Below are 22,076 nucleotides of genomic sequence, written 5' to 3' on the forward strand. Positions count from 1 at the left end.
AGTCTTTCTTTTCAATGTATGGCCCGAAACGATGCGATTATTGCAGACTTTCCAGATGCGGTTCCCGAGGACATGAAGGACGTATTTTACTCCAAGGTCACCCGGGCACATCAACATGAACGAGGAAGCATTGGAAATTCGCCGTGTTCGATAATCGGTCATATTTGTACTCACGACCCCGATGTCAATCACCCCAAACCCCAAGTGTGAAATCAAACGTCATCAGATGGCAGAACAGGCATCCGATGGATACCCTTAAACAATTCAGACAATACTATCGTGAACACGCCGCCAGACGTCTATTCAGGCAAACTGAGATCATGTGTGTGTGCTCGACTCCTGCGAGTGAGATTGTCGGCACGAGGGCCAGGTCAAACTTTCCATGGAGCGACGACTATTCTGAATTGTGCGACGATTGTGCTCGTGCTTGGGACGTAATCACGAAGACACGCAGTCACGCAAGCAGGGATGTCAAAAGCAGCTGCAAGTCTGTGGAAAAGCTCCCAATGAAGGATGGTGAAGGATTCATCGAATTTAGCATGAAAAGTCTGTATTAGCTATATAAATGCACAAAGTTTTCGAAGAATACATCGTATTCATCGAGATGCGGTGTTTTCTAGGCTCTCTTTGGACACATCCCTGATCTCAAAATCACTGTGCTTTTTCATAGCGAGCATTGCACTTTATGACTTCGTGGGAGGGAGCAGTTCAGAAGAACAAGAGTCATGAGCTTTAGTACATGAAACACTGCAATGATCTGGGCTATGTAATGCACAAGCCCTCCACAGCGGCCCTTGTGATGGAGAAGGAACAGACATAGGAGAGTCACGAAATCTTGGTCAAGCGGAATATAGATTGCTCGCAAAAGTCGATGACTGCTCATGATTGCAACAGTCTGTAGGCTCGGAAACAACAGATTGCAGACTGGAGGCAGAAATCGATTTGTTCCGTATATAAGACTAAGATCGTACCTTCAATACCCATCAGTGATAGCCGTTAGTACCATTTCTTCCGTTCACTCCATTGCTTCCATTCGATTGAAGCTTGCTGACATTGATCTTTGGCAGATCTGCAAATTGGACTGCAGCATGAATCTCCTTGTCTGCACCTTCGGCGAGAGGCATAAGCGGTGAGCGTACAGTAGCGTGGTTAAGGATGCCTCTTGCCACAAGAGCGTGCTTCAAGGCAACAGTGCCTTCCATATGACTTCCACGGTGGTAGACAGCTCTAGTCAGAGGAAGCAGCTGATCGTGCAGTTGCCTAGCTCTGGCGTAGTCCTTGGCCTTGCCGGCCTCGATCATCTGGATCAAGAGCTCGGGGGCAATGTTGCCGTATCCGACGAGGAAACCATCAATGTCGAAGGCTGTGTGGAGAAGATACTCGTCGTGACAAGTCAGAATCTGAAGATCAGGGCGCTGCTTATGGATGATGGGAATCTCAACGTCCCAGCGGCGCATGTTGCGGACACCGTTTTTCATGGCGAACACACCAGGCTGTGCTGAGATATCGAGCATAGTCTGCAGACTGTAGGTTGCCTTTGTGTTGTCGGGGTATTGGAAAAGAATAAGAGGGAGCTTGCTGGTCTCGTAGACAACCTTGTAACGGTCTTGAGGTGCACCATCTTGATAACCGAAACGCAACCATCCGTGCGAAGGGTAGAGCAGACCAGCCTTTGCACCGGCAGCTTTGGCACGCTTGGCTTCGAGTGCTGCTACTTCGGTGCCTTCGCCAGTGATACCGGCAATAATTGGGATTCTGTCGTCGACAGATCGGACAAAGGCTCTGATGACCTTTTCTTGTTCGTCTTGAGTCAGGAATGTTCCTTCGCCAGCATGACCTAGAACAACGAGACCAGTGACACCTTCGATGCTTCCCAGCCACGAACCAAGACGCTGAATTGCATCGTAGTCGACGGAACCGTCCTCGTTGAAAGGTGTGACTGGAGCAGGAGTGAGACCTCTGAGATCGATGTTGATTGAGTTGCTCATTGCGAAGGCGTTGTGATGGTTTTTATATGAAGTAGTGAGAAAGTAGACTGTGATGAGTAGAAAATTATCCTGGAGTGGAAGAGTCGTCTGTATTTATGTCCTCTTGGGTTAATGGCTCCTGGATGGTGATTGAAAGATCTGCCGACTCTCGGGCTGCACAATCCCCAGATAAACCATCGTTTGCGGAATAATAGTACGTCTGTGGAGTCAGACGTGAACTACATTGGTATGCCCCGCACGAGAAGATCCACAATCGATGGAAGGATTCTCAGGTAAGGTAGTGCGAGGGCCCCGGATTTCTGTCCTGCCTGCCGGATTCTTGCCGGATTCTTGCCCTCAGCTTCGGATTCCCGGAAACGCAAACGGACTTTCGAAATCCACGTTGGTGGCGTCCGGATTCGAGCTTGACTGCGTACATGAGTCCACCATCCGGACCATAAAGCCGTTTTGTGGAGTCGAGAAACTGGAGATGCGTGGAGAAAAGTGTGCAAGGTTCTCTGCGCGACCATGACTAGCACCCGCTCCGCGCTTGGGCTATATAACATGGCCAGTACAGTCGGTTAGGAGAAGAGGATCAAACCAGACCATCTCACCTATCCCAAGTGCCTTGGCCTCCGGGGTTCCAACTGCCTTCAGCATGCCTCAAACATCTTCAATCCATTCTCTGAAGGGCATCGATGCAGAGAAGCACGAGATAATACCCACCGAGAAGATCGCTCGTGGTCAGAACGAACACATCTCAGCTGCGGATGCAGAATTTCTAGCAGGCTTTACCAATGAGCAACGGAAACGAGTCCTGCGCAAGGTCGACTGGAGATTGGTGCCCATGCTCCTCATCCTCTACCTGATCTCGTTCATTGACCGAGCCAATATTGGTATGTTACGGCCCTCAGAGCTTACCAGCAGACATGCTGACCAGCACAGGCAATGCCAAAATCGAAGGCTTGCTTCCTAGCCTCAACATGACTGGCACAGAATACAACATCGCGCTCGCGATCTTCTTCATTCCATATACTCTTGCTGGTGAGCCACTTGTTGCTGCAATCTTGATGCGTTGACTAACTTGGACTCAGAGATACCAAGCAACATGATCCTCGACAAGTTCAATCGTCCGTCCATCTTCATGGGAGTAATAGTAAGCCTCTGGGGAATTGTCGTGATGTGCACTGGATTTGTGCAGAATCTTGCTGGTCTCTGTGTAACTCGAGTCTTCCTGGGTCTGTTCGAGTAAGTCTTTTACACAAGTACACATCCAAAGACGTACTAAGCCGAACCGCAGAGCAGGATTCTTCCCAGGCGCCATCCTCACAATCAGCAAATGGTACCTACCACACGAAAGTCAGACCAGAATCGCTATATTCTTTACCGCCAGCGCTCTGGCCGGCGCTTTTTCAGGCCTCCTTGCATATGGCATCGTGAGAATGGACGGCGTGGCCGGACTGGAAGGATGGAGATGGGTATGTTTACCAAGAGAGATCACCCACAGACGAGTAAGTGACTGACTGGGACTTGTAGATTTTCATTCTCGAAGGGCTAGCTTCCGCAGTCGCAGGACTGGCCTGCTTCTGGCTCTTGATCGATACCCCTGCCTCCTCGACCAAGTGGCTGACGCCCGATGAGATCCGATATCTCGAGTTGAGACAAGTCGCCATTGGCAGATTCAAGCCTGTGGGACACAAGGAGAAGCACTTTGACATGCGCATCTTTTTGACAGTGCTGAAAGACTGGAAGATATACCTCCTCATTCTTGCCTTCTGGTCCAACGTCACGCCAGAATACGGACTGAAATTCACCATGCCTCAAATCATGAAGAACATGGGCTATACATCAGCCAACGCCCAACTCCTGACCATTCCGGCATACACTGTTGGCGCGATATCGGCGTACATCTTCTCGGTAGTCTCGGATAGGTTCAAATGGCGAATGCCGACGATAGTTGTACCGCAGATCGCTGTGGTCGTGGCGTACGCCATTCTGTCCGCGAAAGCTGCCGAGATCAAGCAAAATATCGCGGTGTGCTATTTTGCAGTATGCCTGGCTTGTTTTGGGTGTGTAGGATGGATTCCAGTATTGACAGAGTCCAGAGCTGATAAATTTATAGGTTGTACCCCATCGGTCCTGGCGTACAAGCTTGGAATATGAACAATCTCGCAGGCCCAGCCAAGAGATCTATAGGAATCGGCTTCATGACCGGCATTGGCAACATGGGTGGTGAGAGCTTCCTGACTCGATAATTGAGAGATTATGATTGCTGACAAAGTTTATCCCTCAGGCATCACCGGGTCCTTTATATTCATCGAGAAGGAGGCGCCAAAGTATCCGACTGGTTTCGGTAGCTCCCTGGCGTTTGCTGCGGCTGGCATTGTAGCTTGCCTTCTACTCGAGTTTCTATTGTGGAGAAGCAACAAGAAGAATGCAGAGCTTTCCGAAGATGAAGTCCGAGAAAGATACACTGATGAAGAGCTGGACCAGATGGGCGACAAGAGCCCTCTGTTCAAGTACACCTTGTAAATATCCGTAGACAGACTTGGCGTTCACGAAAGGGGAAGGCACTTGTGCCGAAGATCCCCCGTGTGCGATCAATCGCAAAAATCTCGTATCACACACCACAAGCATGCACTTCTTCGAACGTTCCGTCAAATGTGTCCAATAGCGAAGTCCAGGCGCTGTTTTTAGATATGGCAGGCTTTTGTGAACATGTCGAGCCACTGGTCGGGTTTGAGCTCTCCACGAACGTTACAATAAGGTTTCGCGGCAATCCTTCTTCTGTCCCCACACTCCGATCCTCGCTCCTCTCCTGCATGACACGGATATATGTAAGTCGCTGTTCCGCAAAAAGTTGAACATACGCAGGTAGCTGCTATAATGTCCAACATCGAACATGCTATCAGGTTGGATGGTTCAACGACACAAAGCAATGCCAAACGACCACGCATCGCGTCGCCACAGTCAGGACGGCGTGTGCTCAAGACCACTCGAGCGTGTGACGCCTGCAGAGTGGGTAATGTTCATGTTGACATACTACTCCCAGATCCACTGACTGCTTAGTGAAGCTGAAGAAGGCACGCTGCGCAGGCACGAAACCATGTCCGGCGTGCGTGAAACGCGGTGCCGTATGCTCATACGACAGTCAGTATATGCGTGGGCGACCTCCGACTCCTCCGCTGTCCACATTGGCCCCTGGTGTGAGTCCTGGTTTACCTAGCGAGGGTCACCTTCCAGTCCAACCATACGACGCGGACTTTGCGCCCGGAAATGTTGGTCTAAGCTCAAGGAATTCGCCAGAACTGCACTCGACCGACATCCAAGGCCAGTACGTGGATCCCACGTCAGGCTTGTCCTTCCTCGAAAGAGCCCGTGATCGCTTCTCTTCCCGTCGCCCACCTTCGGATCATGCTCAGGATGAGGAGTGGAGCTACCGACAGCAGCCTGTTCTACAAGCAGGTGATAAGCCTCTTGTACTTTCTGATGAACGATCTGGGCTAAACACAGCACTTCCGACTGGTGATAGCGCTATCGAGCTCTTGAATGTTTACTTTGACGTCTGTGTTGCAACTTACAAGCCGCTGCACAGGCCGACTCTGGACGCATGGCACAAACAAGCCCTTCAAAACGCAGTAGCCGAGCGAGCCTTGGTACATAACTTAGGATACGCTAAGCTCTCGACGTTGTTTGCTGTCTTTGCTGTAGCAACATATCATAACAGACGCAAGACACAAGACTTCTCCTTCAACGAGAGTGACGCTCTTTTTCGAGAATCGCTGGACATGACGAACATGGAGACCGGCTTACCGCGCCTGGATTCTGTACAAGCCAGACTGATACAGGTGTTCTACCTGCTCATGACATGTCGAATGAACCAGGCATGGTTCACGTTTGGAACAGTCCTGCAATTGGTCTCTTCTCTTGGCTTGCATAGACGTGTGCGAAGGCCTAGACAGGAGCGAGATTATGTTTATCGACAATGTCAAAAGCGCACGTTCTGGACGACATACATCCTGGACAAATATTTTGGAGTTCTCATGGGCCGCCCGCAACACTTCCACGATGACGATATCGACCAGGACTTCCCGGACTGTGTCAATGACGAGGACATGACTGCTACTGGTTTTGATGCTGCTGAAGATCCAGATGATTGCTTGATCGAAGCCTTTGTTGAGAATGCGAAACTCGCACGTCTCGTCGGAACGATATCTCGGAAGCTGTATCCCACCAAATCTCTGCCGGCCAGCAAGAGGTTGGAATTGACGCAGCGACTGCAGAACGATATCGACAATTGGCACAAAGCTTTGCCAGCCTTCCTCAGCACTATCAAAGCTTCGAGCTTGATACGTAGTTTCCAACGACAGTCAGTGGCGATCCGCATGGCGCATTGTCATGCGGTGATGCACTTGCATCGACCATATTTGTTGCGATCTGCAGGACCAGATGCAGAAGCCAGTGTCAAGCACTGTGTGACGGCTGCCTTGACTGTCCTCCGCACTGCTGACAATATAGCAACCTCGGGACGTATGTTCCATGCCTTTTGGTGGACCCACTATGTCACCTTCTGCGCGTTGAGCATCACCTATGTCTGGCAGATCCAAAGGCCGAGGTTCGACTGTGGTGTCGATACTGAACAACTCCTCAAGCTTGCTGAGAGATGTCAAACACATCTCGCTCGCGCAACAGCCTCGAATTCGCCAAGTAGAAGATACAGCATCATCCTGGAAGAACTGCGAGCTGAGGCTGGACTCAACTCTACCACTTACTCTACCATGTCGCTTGTCAACGACCAGACTGAACTAGCCTCGAATACGATTCTTGAGTCCAACCCTGAAGATCAATCCGCTGTAAACAACTTTTTCGAGGGGTGGGAGATATCGGACTGGCTGGACCTTGACGCTTTGGTAAATATCCCTTTCGATTCGCATATCCGAAATAAGACCACTGACAGTCTTTGCAGGCGTATGGTTATCCTGCAGGATCTAGTCCTGATCTGGGATGTTTCGACTCAGTCCTCTACTGATGTATTCCGATGGGAATCATGCTTCAAGTCTCTCTGGCTGAGCTCAGATTACTTCCATATCATTATGTTCGCTTCTCTTGTTGACACAACATGCTGCTCGTAGATTGTCTGCCTCTATGCGATATCATAAATAGTCCTGGTCGAAGTCGAAATTTTCAAGTATTGCTTGGTACTCTTCAAGCGCTACCGAAAAGCATCATCTTCAGAAGCCATTGATCATTGTGCTGTCAACGCGATTTTTCAGTCTGTAATTTCAGTACACTTACCACAGAGCACCTGTGTCTATATTTAGCATGGTGTTTGCCAGTATCATGCAGATCAGCACACTGCCAAGACTCTATCCCGAGGCAGCAACATAAGGTTATAAAGCCACCAACTTCCCCTCATCCTGTGTGACTTCATATCAACCTATATCCAACCTCATCACCTTCATCGATTCACCACCTATCCTGTGGAACAACACGACAATGGCCGCCGTACAATCACTGCTTAAACCAGTCTTCGCCCTCGTCGGCTGGACCTTTGCCATGGAAGGCTGGATGTACGCAACCCGCCTACCGGCAATGTCCCAATACAAAGTCAAGACGGACCCAAACTTTTCAAAGGAGAAATTGAACAATCAGATTCCTCCTCATGTGAGATGGAAGGGTAAGTTTCTGCCAATCTCATCACCTCCCGCTGCAACAGAAAGCCATGATACTGAACGATTTCACAGCCGACAACTACGACCATCTCCACGAAGCACCCACCAGATTCTACGCCGTGGCTTTGGGACTGGCGTTGTATGCTAGCACTTCGCCTGCTGCTCTGAGCACGGGATTTATGGCTACAGAGGCGAATTTAGCTTGGGGGTATGTGGCGCTGAGGGTTGCGCATAGTATCGTGCAGGCCAGCACCAATACTATCATGGTCAGATTTGCACTGTTTGGTGCCAGTGAGCTTACCATGCTGGGGCTGTTGCTTAAGGGTGTCAGTGCTGTTTATGCAGCTCAGGGTGTCGGAAGTTTGATTTGATGAGTGGCGCGGATGCAAGTGGGTCGAGGGTTGATGTATATAATCGGAGATTATTGATATATATAATGCCGACTTTTGGCTTGGAATTATTGTCTCCATACATGTTCCATCTCAGCAAGACACAGCACTGTCACCAGAATCTATTTGACAGTCAGTATCAGACCAAGTAACAGAGCACAGTCATCTTCAACACAAACTTACCAGACTAATATCGACCCCAGCATTGATACTCGCCTTCCACACCGTTCTATCCAACCCCTTCTTCTCCAGCGAAGTCACATCATTAGCCTCTGTGTTCGTGATCATCGCCAACTCCTGCCCATTCCACAACACCGCCGTCGTCAACGCACCTCTGTCCCTAGGTCTGATCTCCACCGTGCTCCCCACATCATCGGCACTCGACTCTCCATGCACCACCGCATCCAAATTACTCCGATTGCGTGCTGCCAGCCCACTAACGTGTTTAACAGTGCAGATACGTTTGCCATCTACATCCTCAACAGCCCACTCGTTTTTCATGGCATAGCCTCCGTGGCGGAGCTCAAAAAGGGTTTTGCCAGTTGTAGTAGAGGAAATTCTGCGACGCCAGCTGAAGGATGTTGCGCCTTTGGATTCGACTTTGAAGAGGGTTTCTCTGGAGCCATCGTCGATGACGTCGACGGACTTGAAGGTGCGGTCGTGGCAGTAGATTGTTATGTTTGCGGCTTCATCGCGGGTGAAGCCAGGAAGGAGAACCAGAGGTTTCGAAAAAGTAATTCCTGGAGATGCCATCTCGAAGAGGGGGATGTCCAAAAAGAGGATGATTCAGGTTGTTATGCATAGAAGACAAGAGGAGTCACTCTGAAAGAATCTGGCTGAACATCCAAGACTGCCAAGGCGTCCAGTACCCACCTCACCTCATCGGTACATTACCACAAATATCGATATGTAAGATGCAAACCTCTTTGATCCTTCGCGGCCGTATCAAACAAGTCTGGGTATGGAGGAGCTTCTGTGCGGAGTTCTTACCCCACATGTTTGCCCAGTCATTTCAATCATCAACTGTTCTAACGCTTTTGGGCAAAACCGAGACTTACCGTTCTATAAACAGTCCGACCACGACATGCGTCGGCTTTTGATCCAACCTCAACCCAAAAGCAGAAATCTACAACTATTTGTGGGTTTGACGACGAGCAATCCAGAGCGGTAGTAACATATTGATGCACATTATCTTGACGTCGGAATACTGTCTACTGACGGCTGCTGCTTTGACGACGATCAGTGAAAAATAGAGTCTTGCTTGCTAGCATTGTGATCATCATATCAGAATGAGTAACAGACTCTGACGATCGGGATACTGGACGGTGGTCAATCGTTATGCACATGTTCTGTCACTCTGCCTATATTCTGGAGCTCTGCTGATCATCTTTTTGTCGCGATCTATGAACAGGCTCCAGCTAGATTCTAAAATCTGTTCGGCGGCTGACAGCCGTGCACGAAAGTCATCAAGAACTGCTTCTCTCGGTTGACATCACTCTGAACTCCGATAGCTATTTGATCCCACAGTCACATATTTTGACCAAAAGAATTATAGATGCAACACAAGCAAAAAACCAAGCAGCCTAGAGCTGCTTGGGAAAACCCCTTCTGCCTGCAGAGTATTCTACCTTTGCAGGTCAGAGACCTGAAGTTCTGCTTACTCTGAGAGTCGAACCAATGACCTTCATTTCCGCAAGAACCCCCAGGAGTTTTATCGCAAAGACGGTGAACTACCGATTGGGCCACACTTACACGTTTGCTGGGGGAAAGGGAATTTGACATCAGTATATGGTCTTGCGGAGTGAGAAGATATCAGCCTCAATGAAGTGAGTGCCTCGCTTATACTATTGTGGTCAGAGTGCTGACCTTTCTGCAGATAGCGCGGTGCTACTCCCAATCGCCGCTGGAGTATCAAGAAGACTATCGCAAGGCACAGTTCTGTACTATTACTACACTCGAAGCCTGAGCCACCACCGTGTCTGCCACGGATCGCCATCTCATATCAGCAAGCTTTCACCTCTTCCGAGAAGGCAGACACGAACTTTTGGGGTAGTATCAGACTTCTTCTTTGGTTAAAGTTTGACATAAAACCTCTTCAATGGCATTTCCTTCAGTCAATTCGAGCAGGTCGAGTACAATTCGGTTAAGGTGATAAAAATTATTATGTAAAAGAATCAAGTATCTGCTCCATCCCACAGCTCTCCACCAGCATCCAGCCGCCCATGTGAGAATCCATCGGCAAACCTCACATTCTCTTTCTTCTTTCGACGTTACTTGCAATGTCATGACTATCGGCAGGTACGACAGGTGGCTGAGCTGCTATCCAGTCCAGAACGGTCTGCTGATTAGGATCCCAGGAATGAGGACCGTCGTAATTCGATTTCTGATCGATGTCAAGGCATGCAGACCAGACTGAGTCGTTGGTGATTTTGTCCAAGTCCTACAACACAGTCAGATATGGTCGTTGATGTTTCTGTATATATACTCACGGTGTGTAAGTTCTCAGCAACTGTTACCATCAACTGGTCTGTAACAAGCTTTATCTTCTCATCGGATTCGCCCGCGGACTTCAAAACTTGGTATGTCACCATGAATGCCGAGACCGACGCTGTATATGCTTCAGTTGCAAAGATTTGCTGCTCGATATTCTTGGTCTGGAACCGGTGAGCCGTCAAGTCTTGGATGCCACTGCATAACATTAGCCTAAAAACTTCTGTACCTTTGCGCAAGGATCATATCTGACTCTTCAAAGGCGGTCTTCTGCTTGGCTCCTTCGATAGCTTGGTACACAAGCAAGATTCCGTCAAGGACAACACCGAGGACGACGACGACCGATGATGCTGTGCGAACATATCGGGCGACGCGGGCGGCTGCCTCACTTGCCTCCCCTGCTGTAGACAGGACCCGGAAGGTACGGAAAGCCGCCGTCATGAACCTGAGACCTTCGGTTTCGCCTGTACTTGATCGATTAGTAGCTTCTCGGCTGCAATTGTGTCCAGCAAAACGTACCTTCGAGTAACATACGCACTCCGCGCGTGAACAACTGACTCCCAGCTGCGAGTGCACCAGTACCCAGCACTGCTGTCAGCGGCCTGACTGTAGACCAAAAGTCAGTAATTGCTGAATGGTTCAAGGTTGAGGACACGGACCTGACAATTCTAGCCCGCCAGCGATGACAGCAACCAACATAGACGCGTCCAATATACTTGTTGTCGTGGCATCAATATCACGCATATGCTGAACTTGATCATCATAGGCGGCTTTCTGGGCAGGAGTCAGAAGAGAATCGAGTTTTGTTCTCATATCCTCCATTGTCTGGAAGCCATAGAGCTTGAAAATCTTATCAATAGTGTCGATCTGATGGTTGGTCTGCGTATCGACCCTGTCAAGACTTCCATCGACTTCACCCTGGATAGCTCCATCCAGCTCGCGTATCCATGCGTAGAGATCATAATCCTAGATAGGAAGCTTAGCTCCACTAACCTCACGCCATGCCGTTTATGATGTATAACGTCGGGAGGTTCGCAGCTCCCTGAACCACGCAGATCTAGCGGATTCCTGTAGTGTGGCTCTGCGATACAAGAATAATGTCTGTGGAGACCACTGACCGTTCACAAAGACGGTTGTAACCCAGTTCACACCATATATGAGAGACAGCGGCCGAGCTGAAGCCTTTTCAGCTCATCAATATATAGACGCTGCTTTATTGAATCCTTCGAGCGATTGACGCCCTCTGCAACAATGGTTTTGCACATACAACTTCGTGGCGTGCATGTCTTCCGCGACATCCATGCTCCGAGATCCTAAGCTATGATGTGGACTGCTCGCACTGGACTCTGGACGCTGGAAAAGCCAGCGCTAGTACTACGCGAACTATCAGACAGGCAAATGTTGATCGCCAGATTATATGTCGTAGATGTCTATAAGCCACTGAGATTTCTGCAGACTCGCAAACAAAGCCATACACCTGCGAATACAAAATAGCCTGTTTCAGTACAGCAGCTTCGACACACAGTATGAATTGGTCCGGTGACCGGACGCTCTATACAACCGTTATCGAGCTGAACATGAACTGCAGCTGATACGAGACAGACGAACTAATTGCTGTAGAGGTTTCCCGGATCAACGCCCACTCGTCTCGGGGCACGGTGTGTGGCCCGCCGCAGATCAGTGAAAGGGATTGAGCTGTATCCAGAAGAGAAAACGCTCCTAGCATTAGCTAAAGATTGTGTCTTCTACAGTCCTCGAAGCTCATAGGCGTCAGCTGCGACGTGTAATTGCCGATCAACCCTTGCGCGATAGGCTTGTCTCTCGACTCATGTTCCTGCGTGTCTCCAATTTTTATATATTCAAAGTCCCCTTCCTTAGCACAACAACATGACCTTTGTTCCTTACCTAAACACCAACAGTTCATAACATCAACCAAACTAGTCACGAAGAGATCTACCAGTTGCCACCACAAGCATGGGTAATAGTGTACCTGACCTGTTCTTTCTTGACAATCCGAACCTTCGCCACCGTGCATCGGAGCTCAGAGACAACATCAGCGCATTGCAAGTCGAGTTTGAGGGACTGCAACTTGGAGGTCAGCAACTTGACATTAATCAACACGTCAATTCCAGGCGAGTTGACAGATTTGCAGGGAGGAAACTCTGAACCGCATTCGCGACAAACTAGACAAGCTTATGGAGGAACGAGGTTTCAACAACCCAGACGAACTTGAGAAGAAGGTCCTTGAGATTGTCAACAGCGAAGAGCTCAAGAAGTACCAAGCGTTGAAAGAGAGGTATTTTTGTACCGACTGATCGTTCTGACTTGCCTTGACTGACACTAAGAGACTGGACACCCGTGATAAGGCGGAAGGTATCGTCTGGGATGTTATCGGGTTAGTGGGTGCGTCCACCGGCATCATTGCTGGGGCTTGGTTTGCAGCCGGCATCGTGACGGGCGGCGCGGCTCTGGCTGCCACTGCTGTCGTTGGAGAGGCATTGGCTGTTATTGGAGCTGTCCTTGTCCTATCTGCCATCATAGCAGGAGCTGAGGAAAGAGACGTAAGTTCAATCTCATGGTCGTCCTTCCTCTACTGACTTTGAATCAGAATCTGCGCAAAGCGATTGACGAGTTGTGGCCGAAACGAGCGCAGATGAAACAATGTGTTGAACAGATGCGTGCAGTCGCCAACTGGGCGGAGGCTATTGGTCAGTATACGAACATCATCAGGCTTTCTCGCACCATATCACGCTAACATACTCAAAGGAATCTGGCTAAACTCCCCATCGACATCTGATCCTTCAACAATGAACACTCTTCTTGCCGCCACTCTCGACAGAGACTATGGCCTATGGACCATGCAGCATGTTGATGAGGTCCTCCTCGACCAGGACCGTCGCAACGACTCATGGACTGATGAGGATCCAACCCACCAAGCCGACGCTGTGGCTTTCGTTGTCAGACCAATGCTGGCGCGTGAACTTGCGGACCCTAAGCCTGCAACTGTTACGCTCGATATACTACCGTCTGGCGGGACAAGTTATGTTAGCGGCGCCGACCTCGGCGAACGCAAGATGAACTTCTCATACAGCGAGTTCCTGGCCCCCGATACTGTTCTTGCTACCAGTGGTGGACAAACTTGGAAAATCACGGCAAAGCCGCAGGACAAGGATAATCCGACCCTTGAGACAGTACTGTTCGATTTTGAGACCATACCCTCTGGTGTAAGCATCGGCGGAGGAGCATTCAAGGGGGGCTTCGAACCTCTAATCACGGCAGACCTGCCTGTGGGCGCAGCATTCACGGGTTGCCAGGTGCATACTTTAGCTACGACAACGGCTTAGTGGTTCCAAGTGTGAGCCGCATAATATGTAGTTACTAAGACCAAGAGCACCAATATACGAATAGTAAACAGCAGTAGGCGATATATGTTCTATTTGTCGTTAGCATTCGAGTTCAACTTTTGGTAGAGATCGTCAGCCAGCAGATCGGAACGTGCACGATTGAACAACATACTCGATTGGAGTCAAGATCTCAAGAGGGTCCTTTGGGGCTCTCCTCGATGCGGAGACTGATCTGGGAAGTCTGCGGACCTCCTTGCAGATGTCCTGGTGGTAATGCGGGCTTCCCTCGTTTTCTTCACTTGGAATCTCCTCTGGGACATGCCACAGAACCAGACAGCAAATCAGACTGAACGAAGGGTTGTCCCAGGACTGGCGGGCCCGGCGTCGAAGCCGCTCGACGTTCAAACCATTTGCTCTTCCATCGCGGAGCCACAGAACCCAGGCATCAATCAGTGTATCGCAATATGCGTCCTCGGCTATCAGATACGCTTCTTCTAGAGCATCGTAGATGCTGTCGGGCTCATCCGTGATGAGGTCGGCGAGATCTTGGTGGTCGATTCAGCGGGCAAACTGTTCGACGACACGTTTGTGTTTCATCGCGGATGCGTCGTATGTGCGTGGTTTCGCGCGATAGGATCCGGTGGCGTAGATGTCAATCATCTTCACATCCTTGGTCCTTGCTGGAGCGAGTTCCCGAAAGTTGGCTAGGTGCAGGGTTATAGAGGGGGAGTTGCAGCTTCGACAACGGTCTAGTCCGTACAGGAAGCCCCTATCAACAAGAAAGGGCGAAGTTCGGCTGTGTCTAAGCGAGGACTTTTGTGAATAATCAAAGCGGTAAGGAAGGAGTCGCGGATACATCCAAAGTAACAGGTCCCGTGTCGCACACATATTGCAATCGATGAGTTGGGAGCTGCATATGCGGGACCCTTTCCGATGAAGTGGCCGACCGAATCCAGCATGAAGGGCACGGGCTTGCATAGCATGAGTTTGACCATTGATAACATCTACCAAGGCTTCTATGAGCAGTCGCAAACCTCATCTTGGTCATCGGATGCAGCTGACTTGCGGTCCGTATGCGTGAAAGTGGTGGTATGTTTCATCTATTCTGAGCAGTTGGCGGGTCCAGCGGAGCCAGCGCCATCTTCAGGCAAGGCCAGCCTTCAGACTTCGAGTGAACTGACAGGTCACAATAGCAGCGGCTGATAGTACACACATTTGTGCGTCTACATCATCGAGCACTATGTGGTGTCACCGAGCTTGGAACAAGCAGTCCGCAAGCGTCACACAACCCGTCCGCTGCGTTTCCACCCTGTAAAAGAATCCAGATGTTTACATGCAGCAGTACGTGCCGGCATCTGGCTGCATATGCATCACCAATAGCTGGAATGCCGACACGGCATGAAACACGTGATACCGTGCCGCTGACAAGTCTGCCCCCGTGCATGAGGTGTTTATTCTACGCTCCTATACTCTGTCATGCTACCTGTCGTCCAAGACCGCAAAGACACCGACATGGCTCAGCCCGCCTCTTCCATTCTCACCTCTGACAATATGCTCTCACCTCCACCAACAGCCATGATAGCTATCCATCTTCTGCAGGAGACAACCCATATGCGACAAACGACTGCACCTTCCGCCGACGTGCGCATTATACGTATAATACGGAGCCGTCCAAATTGCTACATCGGTAATATCGGTTACGGATACAAGACGATGATATTGCTCTACCAAGCAGGGCGGATAAGTTTCCACGTGTCGAATCTGATGGCAGTATCCATCGTCGGCCGGGTATTGTACTAACGTCATCGTCTTCTCAACAAGGTCGAAGCACGAACACCCCAATGCCAATTGGCCAGATCGTCCTACGACAAGATCTAGGTCAAGCAGTTTAGTATTGTCCGATGGGCTACCTACTGCACCACAACTTGAAGAGTCATCGTGTGACCTCATTCTGCTTAGCCAGCAAGAGTTACAGAACGTCAGTTTGTCTTTTTTGAAGGACTTTATAAGCTCAATCTGTGAACCTGTTTCACGAACAGAGGCACTGAACCGCATCGAAGTATTGTTCCAGCCTGATCGCCCATCTCAATCAGCGACATCTCGTCTTGAGGCTTTACGTCGTTCTTTCTCGTTCTACAGCTAGGCCTGACAGATGCGCCATATGGCTGAACCGAGAACAGATGTGTCGGTATGTTTTGGCTTGATTAGTGCTGATGCTTCTGGGATCGTCTTATCATTATCAACGAGCTGGAGGCATGGAGGTTATGATAGCGTTCAGCAGGGATATGTCACCTTTTCTTTGTTCATGTACGTATTGATGACATTACTTCAGACGTATAAGTCGGGTCTGCTTGATCGACCTGGCGGATCTGCGGCGATCTTCAAGTTGGTCGGCAGATACTCGGCTGATCGTCTGGCCAATCAGAGGGCTCCCCTTAGCGCCTGCCGACGACCTCTCCTCTGGCGACATGGGTCACTTCATTCTCCAAAGACGATGAGTCTGAACCCATCATTTTGTATTGAGTGGTTGTAGTAGGGAGATCGAAGATCACTGTTACAATATCCGATCAAAGATCTCGTTTATGGCAAAGATTACACCGCGGATGGGAAGGACTAGCCTGGAAGATTGATTGGAGTACTCGATATTATGATATGTATGTATCAGGCAACGAAGCCGAATGGGACTTCTGATGAGCAGAAAAGAGAAGGAGACTGCAGCGTCTTGAGCAGTGAAAGGACAAAAGAAAAGATGTGGTCGTCAGATTGGCAGCTGCTGGCAGTTTGGTCGCTAAGAGAAGTTGTCAGCAATCAGATTCGAGCAAGAGCAACCAAAGGTCATACTTATGTGCTGGAGTAAGCTGCGGCAAGATCAAAGCTGCTCAGGCAAGCTCTTTGTCTTGTAACAAGGCTGGTTCCCTGGGGAGTGAGAGTGGTATTTCTGGCAGAACTCCTTGTCTGACATCTGAAGAGGGTCCTTTGGTTTTCTGTCTGGTTGAGCAAAGGAGATCAAAGCCAAGTCGCGAACCTTTCTGCAGATTGCATCATTGTAGGGTGATTTGTGAGCGTCCTCATTGTCTTCCATAGCGATAGCCCCTGCATCGTGGTACAAGATCAGTGCTCCCATCAGACCATACGTGACAAAACCACTGCGTCGAAGTCGTTCGGTGCTCAGACTTCCTGCAGGTCCTCCGTTCTGGACCCACGACATCCAAGCGTCGATCAGAGCATCTCGATAGTCTGACTCCCCGAGTACGTAGCTGGCCTGGAACAGAGCGGATGCTAACTTATCGCTATCCATCGGTCCACCGTCCATGACAGCGCGTAGATCAAAGTGGATCAGCCAGCTTGCCCATCTCTTGACGGCATCTTCGGGCGTGGATCCAGGTACGTCGTCGATGTAGAACTTCCAGCGGTGTGTTTCACCCTCAGTGATCTCGATTCTCAGGTCAGGTTTTCTCATGGGGGCGTAAGTCTGGAAGTTGAGCAAAGGGACTTGCACGACAGGAGAACCAGCATGCATCAGAACGACTCTTTCTAGGCTGCGATGTGTATAAGGAAGGCTTGTCCCATTCTCAGAGCTCACCACTTACTCGTAGATAGGCTTGTCATCATCATGTGCGATCTTCTGGCGCTTGTTGGGCAAAGCATCTGAGTCTGAATTTGAGTCTGCCATGATGTGTTGTGTGGTGTCAAGTGTTGTTGTTGATGGTAGAAGAAGAAGTGATCGAGTGCTGGAAAGGAGAATCTCAGTCGTGGTTAAGTAGCAGATGAGAAGAGGTGGAAGTCGCGAGCTTCCTCCCAACGTCAGGTGAATCGCGGAAAATGCTTCTGTGGAAAGTGAACATTCAGCACTCCGAGTTATGCTCAAGTGAATATCTTGGACATGCTTCACCACAAATCCCAATGAAGATGAACAGTACTTTCGTGAAACGGCAAACATACATTGAGAGTCCTGCAATCGCCGACTCTCTATGACATGCCTGACCTCAAGTCACTGAGAAAATGCACAGTGGCTTCCTGACCTTGCCAGTGCACAGGAATCTGACAAAGAGTTGAACAACCTGGCAATCTTCGCCGGACAGGAACATGCTGAATTGTCTGCAGGCGAGATATCTCGCAAGAACAACAGAGCAAGAGGCGATCATCTCGGTATGAAAATGGAACACGGGATAAATATAACAAAATATGGAAATGGATATCGTTTTTGCAGAAGGCGAAAAAGCTGTACAGAATGGTTGGTGATGATACAACAGAACAGACCTACGAGGTCTATTCATCCTTCTTCTCTGCCTCGGGCTTGTCTTCCTTTGGCTCCATGTCCAGACGTCTGCTCTCGACGGTGACGTACAAGCTCTTTGCTGCACCCTCGAGAGTGTTTGTTAGGGTGGCAGGTAGGGACTGGAGCATGTAGACGAGCTGGGCTCTGAGTCCATCCAGACCGCCAGAGATGCCACCGACCCATTTGGTACCGTCAAGATCGAAGACCTTGCCCTCAACGCGGGCACCAAGAAGCATCATCTTCTGAAGACCGCTCTGAATGCCGGGCTCGTATAGACCAGGATTTGCCTTCCTCTTGGGGGCAGGGAAGGCTTCTGAAGGAGAGAGGATGGTCATGGCAGCCTTCAAGTGCTGGGGTGAGACCAGAGGGAATGTGAGAACGACCAGAGGACCAGACAACAGGGGCTCAAGACCAGTCTGAACCTTTGCGCTTCTTGCTGTCTTCCATGCCGACTTTGACAGGCTGTGTGTGTACTGCGGGCTGGCGGGCTTTGTGTTGAGAGTGGTCGAGGTGTTGGTAGCTGGGTCCCGAGGATGATGCGTCCTGGAAAGATCGGAGAAGGACTCTGGGTTGAAGGACTCGGCAACCTTGACGGCAGAGGCGAAGATACCGGTCTGGACAATCTGCAGCTCGGTGTATTTGCCAATGACAGATGGCGAGGCTTCTGTGCCTAGCTCAGCATCCACTTTCTCCAGAGCAAAGTTCAACTGTCTTCTGATTCCTGAAAACTCCGAGGCCTTGAGGTTGTTGTGTTGGAAGACCAGCATGAGAGGTGATGAGCGGATCAGGGATGTGTAGATACGATGAAGTTGTGTCTTGCGAAACTCGGCAGGCTTGTATGGCGGAGGTTGAGTGGGAGGATGACGTGCGATGGGAGAAGTAGCATGGATGGTCGAGTCCATTGAGGGAGCCGGAGTGGTGGCAGCAGCCAGAGAGGCGTATCGACATTGACATGAAGGATATGCGGCGTTGGGTGTGCTCGGGCGCAAGCGCTTGCTGGCATCGAGTCGTAGCCTCGGTGGCATTGTGGCAATGGCTAGAGAGCATTAGTAAGGGAGTATATTAGAACATGCGACGGAGGCTTAGACATACTGTCTGATATGTGGAAAGAGCGACTGGCGGACACTCTTGTCTTGCCATTCAGCGCGACTTCCGCATCTTCAGGAAATCTCGCGCACGGACGATTTCTGGGGTCGCTGTTTCTCCATTCGGCAAGCTCCGAGCATCGAGTCCGCATTCCAGTCATACCAATAGTTGTTCCCTTGATCGATCCCTGTTCCAATTGCTCCTGCTCCGTAGTGGACGTGAATCTAGGCTTCGAGAATCTTCTTTCCAAACATACTCATCTCGCAACCATGAGCGAAGCCAAAGCAGCAATCTCGATATCACCGCTCCTCCTCCGGCTGGCTGACCCCACTACGACCTTGTTCAGCGTCACAGCCCAGGAAGTTGCTCTCGCAGTATCTCACATTTTCGCAAACGCAATCTCGCCTGTTCAGACAGGTTGTCTTCTCTATGCACTACACACGACTCAATTGGATCGTCGTCCGGATATCCTTGCAGCATGCGCCAGTTCCATGAGATTTGCTGCTGCTCAAGTCGACCACGACGCTCTCGCCAAAGCTGTCTTGCAACGCGCTCGTAAAGAGGGTCAATATCATGGAGGTCTGGTATGGTATGCCCAAGCGATCCTACTTCCTCGTACATATACTGATCTCTCGACAGTGCGACATAGTCGGCACCGGTGGTGACAGCCACAATACCTACAACGTCAGCACAACCTCGAGCATCCTTGCATCCGCTCTCCTCATCATGGCCAAACACGGTAACAATGCGTCTACTTCAAAGTCTGGTTCTGCCGACCTCCTGCTGGCCGCTTCTCCCGCTCCCGTAATTGCTGCCACCACCGAGAAGACACTCCCCCACATCTACTCCCGCACAAATTACGCCTTCCTGTACGCTCGCGAGTGGCATCCTGGTATGAAGCACGCTGCTGCTGTTCGTAAAGAGTTGCCTTTCCGCACAATCTTCAACCTGCTCGGTCCCCTGGCCAACCCCGTACAAAACAGCAACTTGATCGAGGCTCGTATCCTAGGTGTCGCAAAGCGTGACATGGGTCCTGTATTCGCCGAATCGATGCGCCTGACCGGTACGAAGAAAGCCCTGATCGTCTGCGGTGCCGAAGACTTGGACGAACTGAGTTGTGCTGGACCTTCATACTGCTGGATGTTGAAGCCTCAGTCCAAGGCCAGCGACGCCCAAGTCGATATCGTACCGTTTACCGTATCACCCGAGGACTTTGGTCTGAAGCCTGTACCGCTCAGTCTTGTCGCCGGCGGCAAGTCACCTGCTGAAAACGCTGTTATTCTTCAAAGCATCCTGGACGGCACAATCGATCCCAACGACCCCGTCCTCACTTTCGTCTTGATCAACACCGCCGCCCTCTTGGTCACATCCGGTATTTGCGAAGCCGACAGCAGCGATATGGGTCCTGGAGATGATGGCAATGTCAACTACGACCGCGGCCCTGGTGGCTTGCGCTGGAAGGAGGGTGTCAGGCGCGCTCGCTGGTGCATCTCCAGCGGTGCTGCCAAGGAACAGTGGGAAGCCTTTGTCAAGGTGACTGGCGAGATCGATCTTGAGACATGAAAGGGCAATGGCCCCCGATGATCTCCTGCTCGAGTATCTGACGCTCATCCTCGGACACTGGCATTTTGCATCTCTCGAGAAAATACAGACAAGGGGGGACATCGCTTCGCCCCTTGAGTGAATTCAAGCTCGACATGACCTGGTACACCAGTCTCAAAGTCTTACTAGCTTTTAACATGAAAAAATTTAGTCAGAAAGAATAATCTCGAAGCTACTTCGCAGCGAATGCTGGACCAATCCTTTACAGCCACTCTTCCAAGTCAAGCCAACTTTTTCTAACGGCAATATGTGAACTCTAGCCGTGAGGATATCTTACGGGTACGACCGAAGAAAAAGGAAGAAAAAAGAGATAAATGTTGATCGAGGGTACAACCCTGGTCTTCACTGACTTGCTAGGCCAATGCGAAAATAACATCCAAAGCACGCGAACAAACACCTATACTTGTCAGTTTTTTTTCAGTTCCTATTAGACAGTCACATCAATGTATTTCCTTCCAGAGTATCGTTTAATGCATTGACAATTCTGTCATCCTGGATTTTGATGCTCGAGAGCTCACTTCGCCGCTTGCGCACCGCTCCACGACGGCAACTTCTTCTTCGTATCTGGACAAGGTCGGTTTCAAGGCTCTACGATCGACATGCAGACGTATGGATACCTTCCTCCTCGATACATTCGGCAAAGAATTCTTCAATAGCCTATACATGATGCCTACTATATTTGCACTGGACACCTTGATCCAAACTTCAGAAAACAAGAGGATAAGACAGCACGTCAAAGAACTCTACATATGCTGCTCAATATACCAAGACTGCAAGAGGAAGTCCAATCTTAACAACTCCTCGCGTCGGTTGCAAGAAGATGAGCTTCCATTCGAGAATGCGAGTACGCCGGCGCAAGGAGCCACGAATGAGACCATTGAGCTCGTTCGACATGGCAGGTTCGAAAAACGACTCATCATCGCGCTCCGCAACCTCAACATCACGCACATGACAGTTTATGATTACCGTGGGCCGAGAAAGGCTGTATCGGCTCTCAAACCCGGGTGGACGCAGCTCGTCCAGCATACTGGCCGAGTTCCATTTACAGCAGCAGGATGAGCCTGGGAATACAAGTGCAGTCCCAGGGATCCCGACAGCGGACCCATGGATATGGCAACTTGTATGACCACCGCTGTCTTGCGTGCCATAGAAGAAACTCTGCCACCAATATGCACCCTCAGTCTCCCAATCATTCAACTGGACAAATCAGTCGAGTCAGAAACACTAGGTCCAAGACTCGTGCACTT

At 50.1% G+C, this 22,076-nt stretch overlaps 11 protein-coding genes across 11 annotated transcripts; 6 read left to right on the top strand and 5 right to left on the bottom strand.

The window, feature by feature from the left end:
• Positions 1-983: 983 nt before the first annotated feature.
• On the bottom strand, positions 984-1,988 carry M436DRAFT_44678 (aldolase; the record flags this gene model as incomplete). The annotated part of the gene is made up of 1 exon (XM_013572441.1): positions 984-1,988. The coding sequence occupies one exon, from the start codon at positions 1,986-1,988 to the stop codon at positions 984-986; it is 1,005 nt and encodes a 334-aa protein (XP_013427895.1).
• A 637-nt stretch (positions 1,989-2,625) lies between these two features.
• M436DRAFT_81480 (MFS general substrate transporter) lies at positions 2,626-4,499 on the top strand (the record flags this gene model as incomplete). Its single annotated transcript, XM_013572863.1, has 7 exons — positions 2,626-2,863; positions 2,913-3,011; positions 3,062-3,215; positions 3,268-3,445; positions 3,504-4,036; positions 4,090-4,199; positions 4,261-4,499. 7 exons carry the CDS (start codon positions 2,626-2,628, stop codon positions 4,497-4,499), a joined length of 1,551 nt encoding a protein of 516 aa, XP_013428317.1.
• A 354-nt stretch (positions 4,500-4,853) lies between these two features.
• On the top strand, positions 4,854-6,996 carry M436DRAFT_44529 (uncharacterized protein; the record flags this gene model as incomplete). The annotated part of the gene is made up of 3 exons (XM_013572411.1): positions 4,854-4,985; positions 5,042-6,877; positions 6,934-6,996. The coding sequence occupies 3 exons, from the start codon at positions 4,854-4,856 to the stop codon at positions 6,994-6,996; spliced, it is 2,031 nt and encodes a 676-aa protein (XP_013427865.1).
• A 467-nt stretch (positions 6,997-7,463) lies between these two features.
• M436DRAFT_72452 (uncharacterized protein) lies at positions 7,464-8,010 on the top strand (the record flags this gene model as incomplete). Its single annotated transcript, XM_013572783.1, has 2 exons — positions 7,464-7,644; positions 7,712-8,010. The coding sequence occupies 2 exons, from the start codon at positions 7,464-7,466 to the stop codon at positions 8,008-8,010; spliced, it is 480 nt and encodes a 159-aa protein (XP_013428237.1).
• An 86-nt stretch (positions 8,011-8,096) lies between these two features.
• On the bottom strand, positions 8,097-8,781 carry M436DRAFT_72453 (uncharacterized protein; the record flags this gene model as incomplete). The annotated part of the gene is made up of 2 exons (XM_013572784.1): positions 8,097-8,150; positions 8,212-8,781. 2 exons carry the CDS (start codon positions 8,779-8,781, stop codon positions 8,097-8,099), a joined length of 624 nt encoding a protein of 207 aa, XP_013428238.1.
• A 1,492-nt stretch (positions 8,782-10,273) lies between these two features.
• M436DRAFT_63411 (uncharacterized protein) lies at positions 10,274-11,672 on the bottom strand (the record flags this gene model as incomplete). The annotated part of the gene is made up of 6 exons (XM_013572699.1): positions 10,274-10,468; positions 10,518-10,716; positions 10,748-10,982; positions 11,038-11,124; positions 11,178-11,484; positions 11,670-11,672. The coding sequence occupies 6 exons, from the start codon at positions 11,670-11,672 to the stop codon at positions 10,274-10,276; spliced, it is 1,026 nt and encodes a 341-aa protein (XP_013428153.1).
• Positions 11,673-12,492: 820 nt separating this feature from the next.
• Positions 12,493-13,862, top strand: M436DRAFT_81485 (uncharacterized protein; the record flags this gene model as incomplete). The annotated part of the gene is made up of 5 exons (XM_013572864.1): positions 12,493-12,590; positions 12,671-12,814; positions 12,866-13,079; positions 13,127-13,226; positions 13,285-13,862. 5 exons carry the CDS (start codon positions 12,493-12,495, stop codon positions 13,860-13,862), a joined length of 1,134 nt encoding a protein of 377 aa, XP_013428318.1.
• A 2,869-nt stretch (positions 13,863-16,731) lies between these two features.
• On the bottom strand, positions 16,732-17,535 carry M436DRAFT_81486 (uncharacterized protein; the record flags this gene model as incomplete). Its single annotated transcript, XM_013572865.1, has 2 exons — positions 16,732-17,401; positions 17,453-17,535. The coding sequence occupies 2 exons, from the start codon at positions 17,533-17,535 to the stop codon at positions 16,732-16,734; spliced, it is 753 nt and encodes a 250-aa protein (XP_013428319.1).
• Positions 17,536-18,131: 596 nt separating this feature from the next.
• On the bottom strand, positions 18,132-19,166 carry M436DRAFT_44962 (uncharacterized protein; the record flags this gene model as incomplete). The annotated part of the gene is made up of 1 exon (XM_013572496.1): positions 18,132-19,166. One exon carries the CDS (start codon positions 19,164-19,166, stop codon positions 18,132-18,134), a length of 1,035 nt encoding a protein of 344 aa, XP_013427950.1.
• Positions 19,167-19,496: 330 nt separating this feature from the next.
• Positions 19,497-20,790, top strand: M436DRAFT_81488 (uncharacterized protein; the record flags this gene model as incomplete). The annotated part of the gene is made up of 2 exons (XM_013572866.1): positions 19,497-19,811; positions 19,867-20,790. The coding sequence occupies 2 exons, from the start codon at positions 19,497-19,499 to the stop codon at positions 20,788-20,790; spliced, it is 1,239 nt and encodes a 412-aa protein (XP_013428320.1).
• A 705-nt stretch (positions 20,791-21,495) lies between these two features.
• Positions 21,496-21,888, top strand: M436DRAFT_63416 (uncharacterized protein; the record flags this gene model as incomplete). The annotated part of the gene is made up of 1 exon (XM_013572700.1): positions 21,496-21,888. One exon carries the CDS (start codon positions 21,496-21,498, stop codon positions 21,886-21,888), a length of 393 nt encoding a protein of 130 aa, XP_013428154.1.
• Between the last annotated feature and the right edge of the window lie 188 nt (positions 21,889-22,076).

Source organism: Aureobasidium namibiae (assembly GCF_000721765.1).
Source record: "Aureobasidium namibiae CBS 147.97 unplaced genomic scaffold scaffold_7, whole genome shotgun sequence".
NCBI classification, from domain to species: Eukaryota; Fungi; Ascomycota; class Dothideomycetes; order Dothideales; family Saccotheciaceae; genus Aureobasidium; species Aureobasidium namibiae.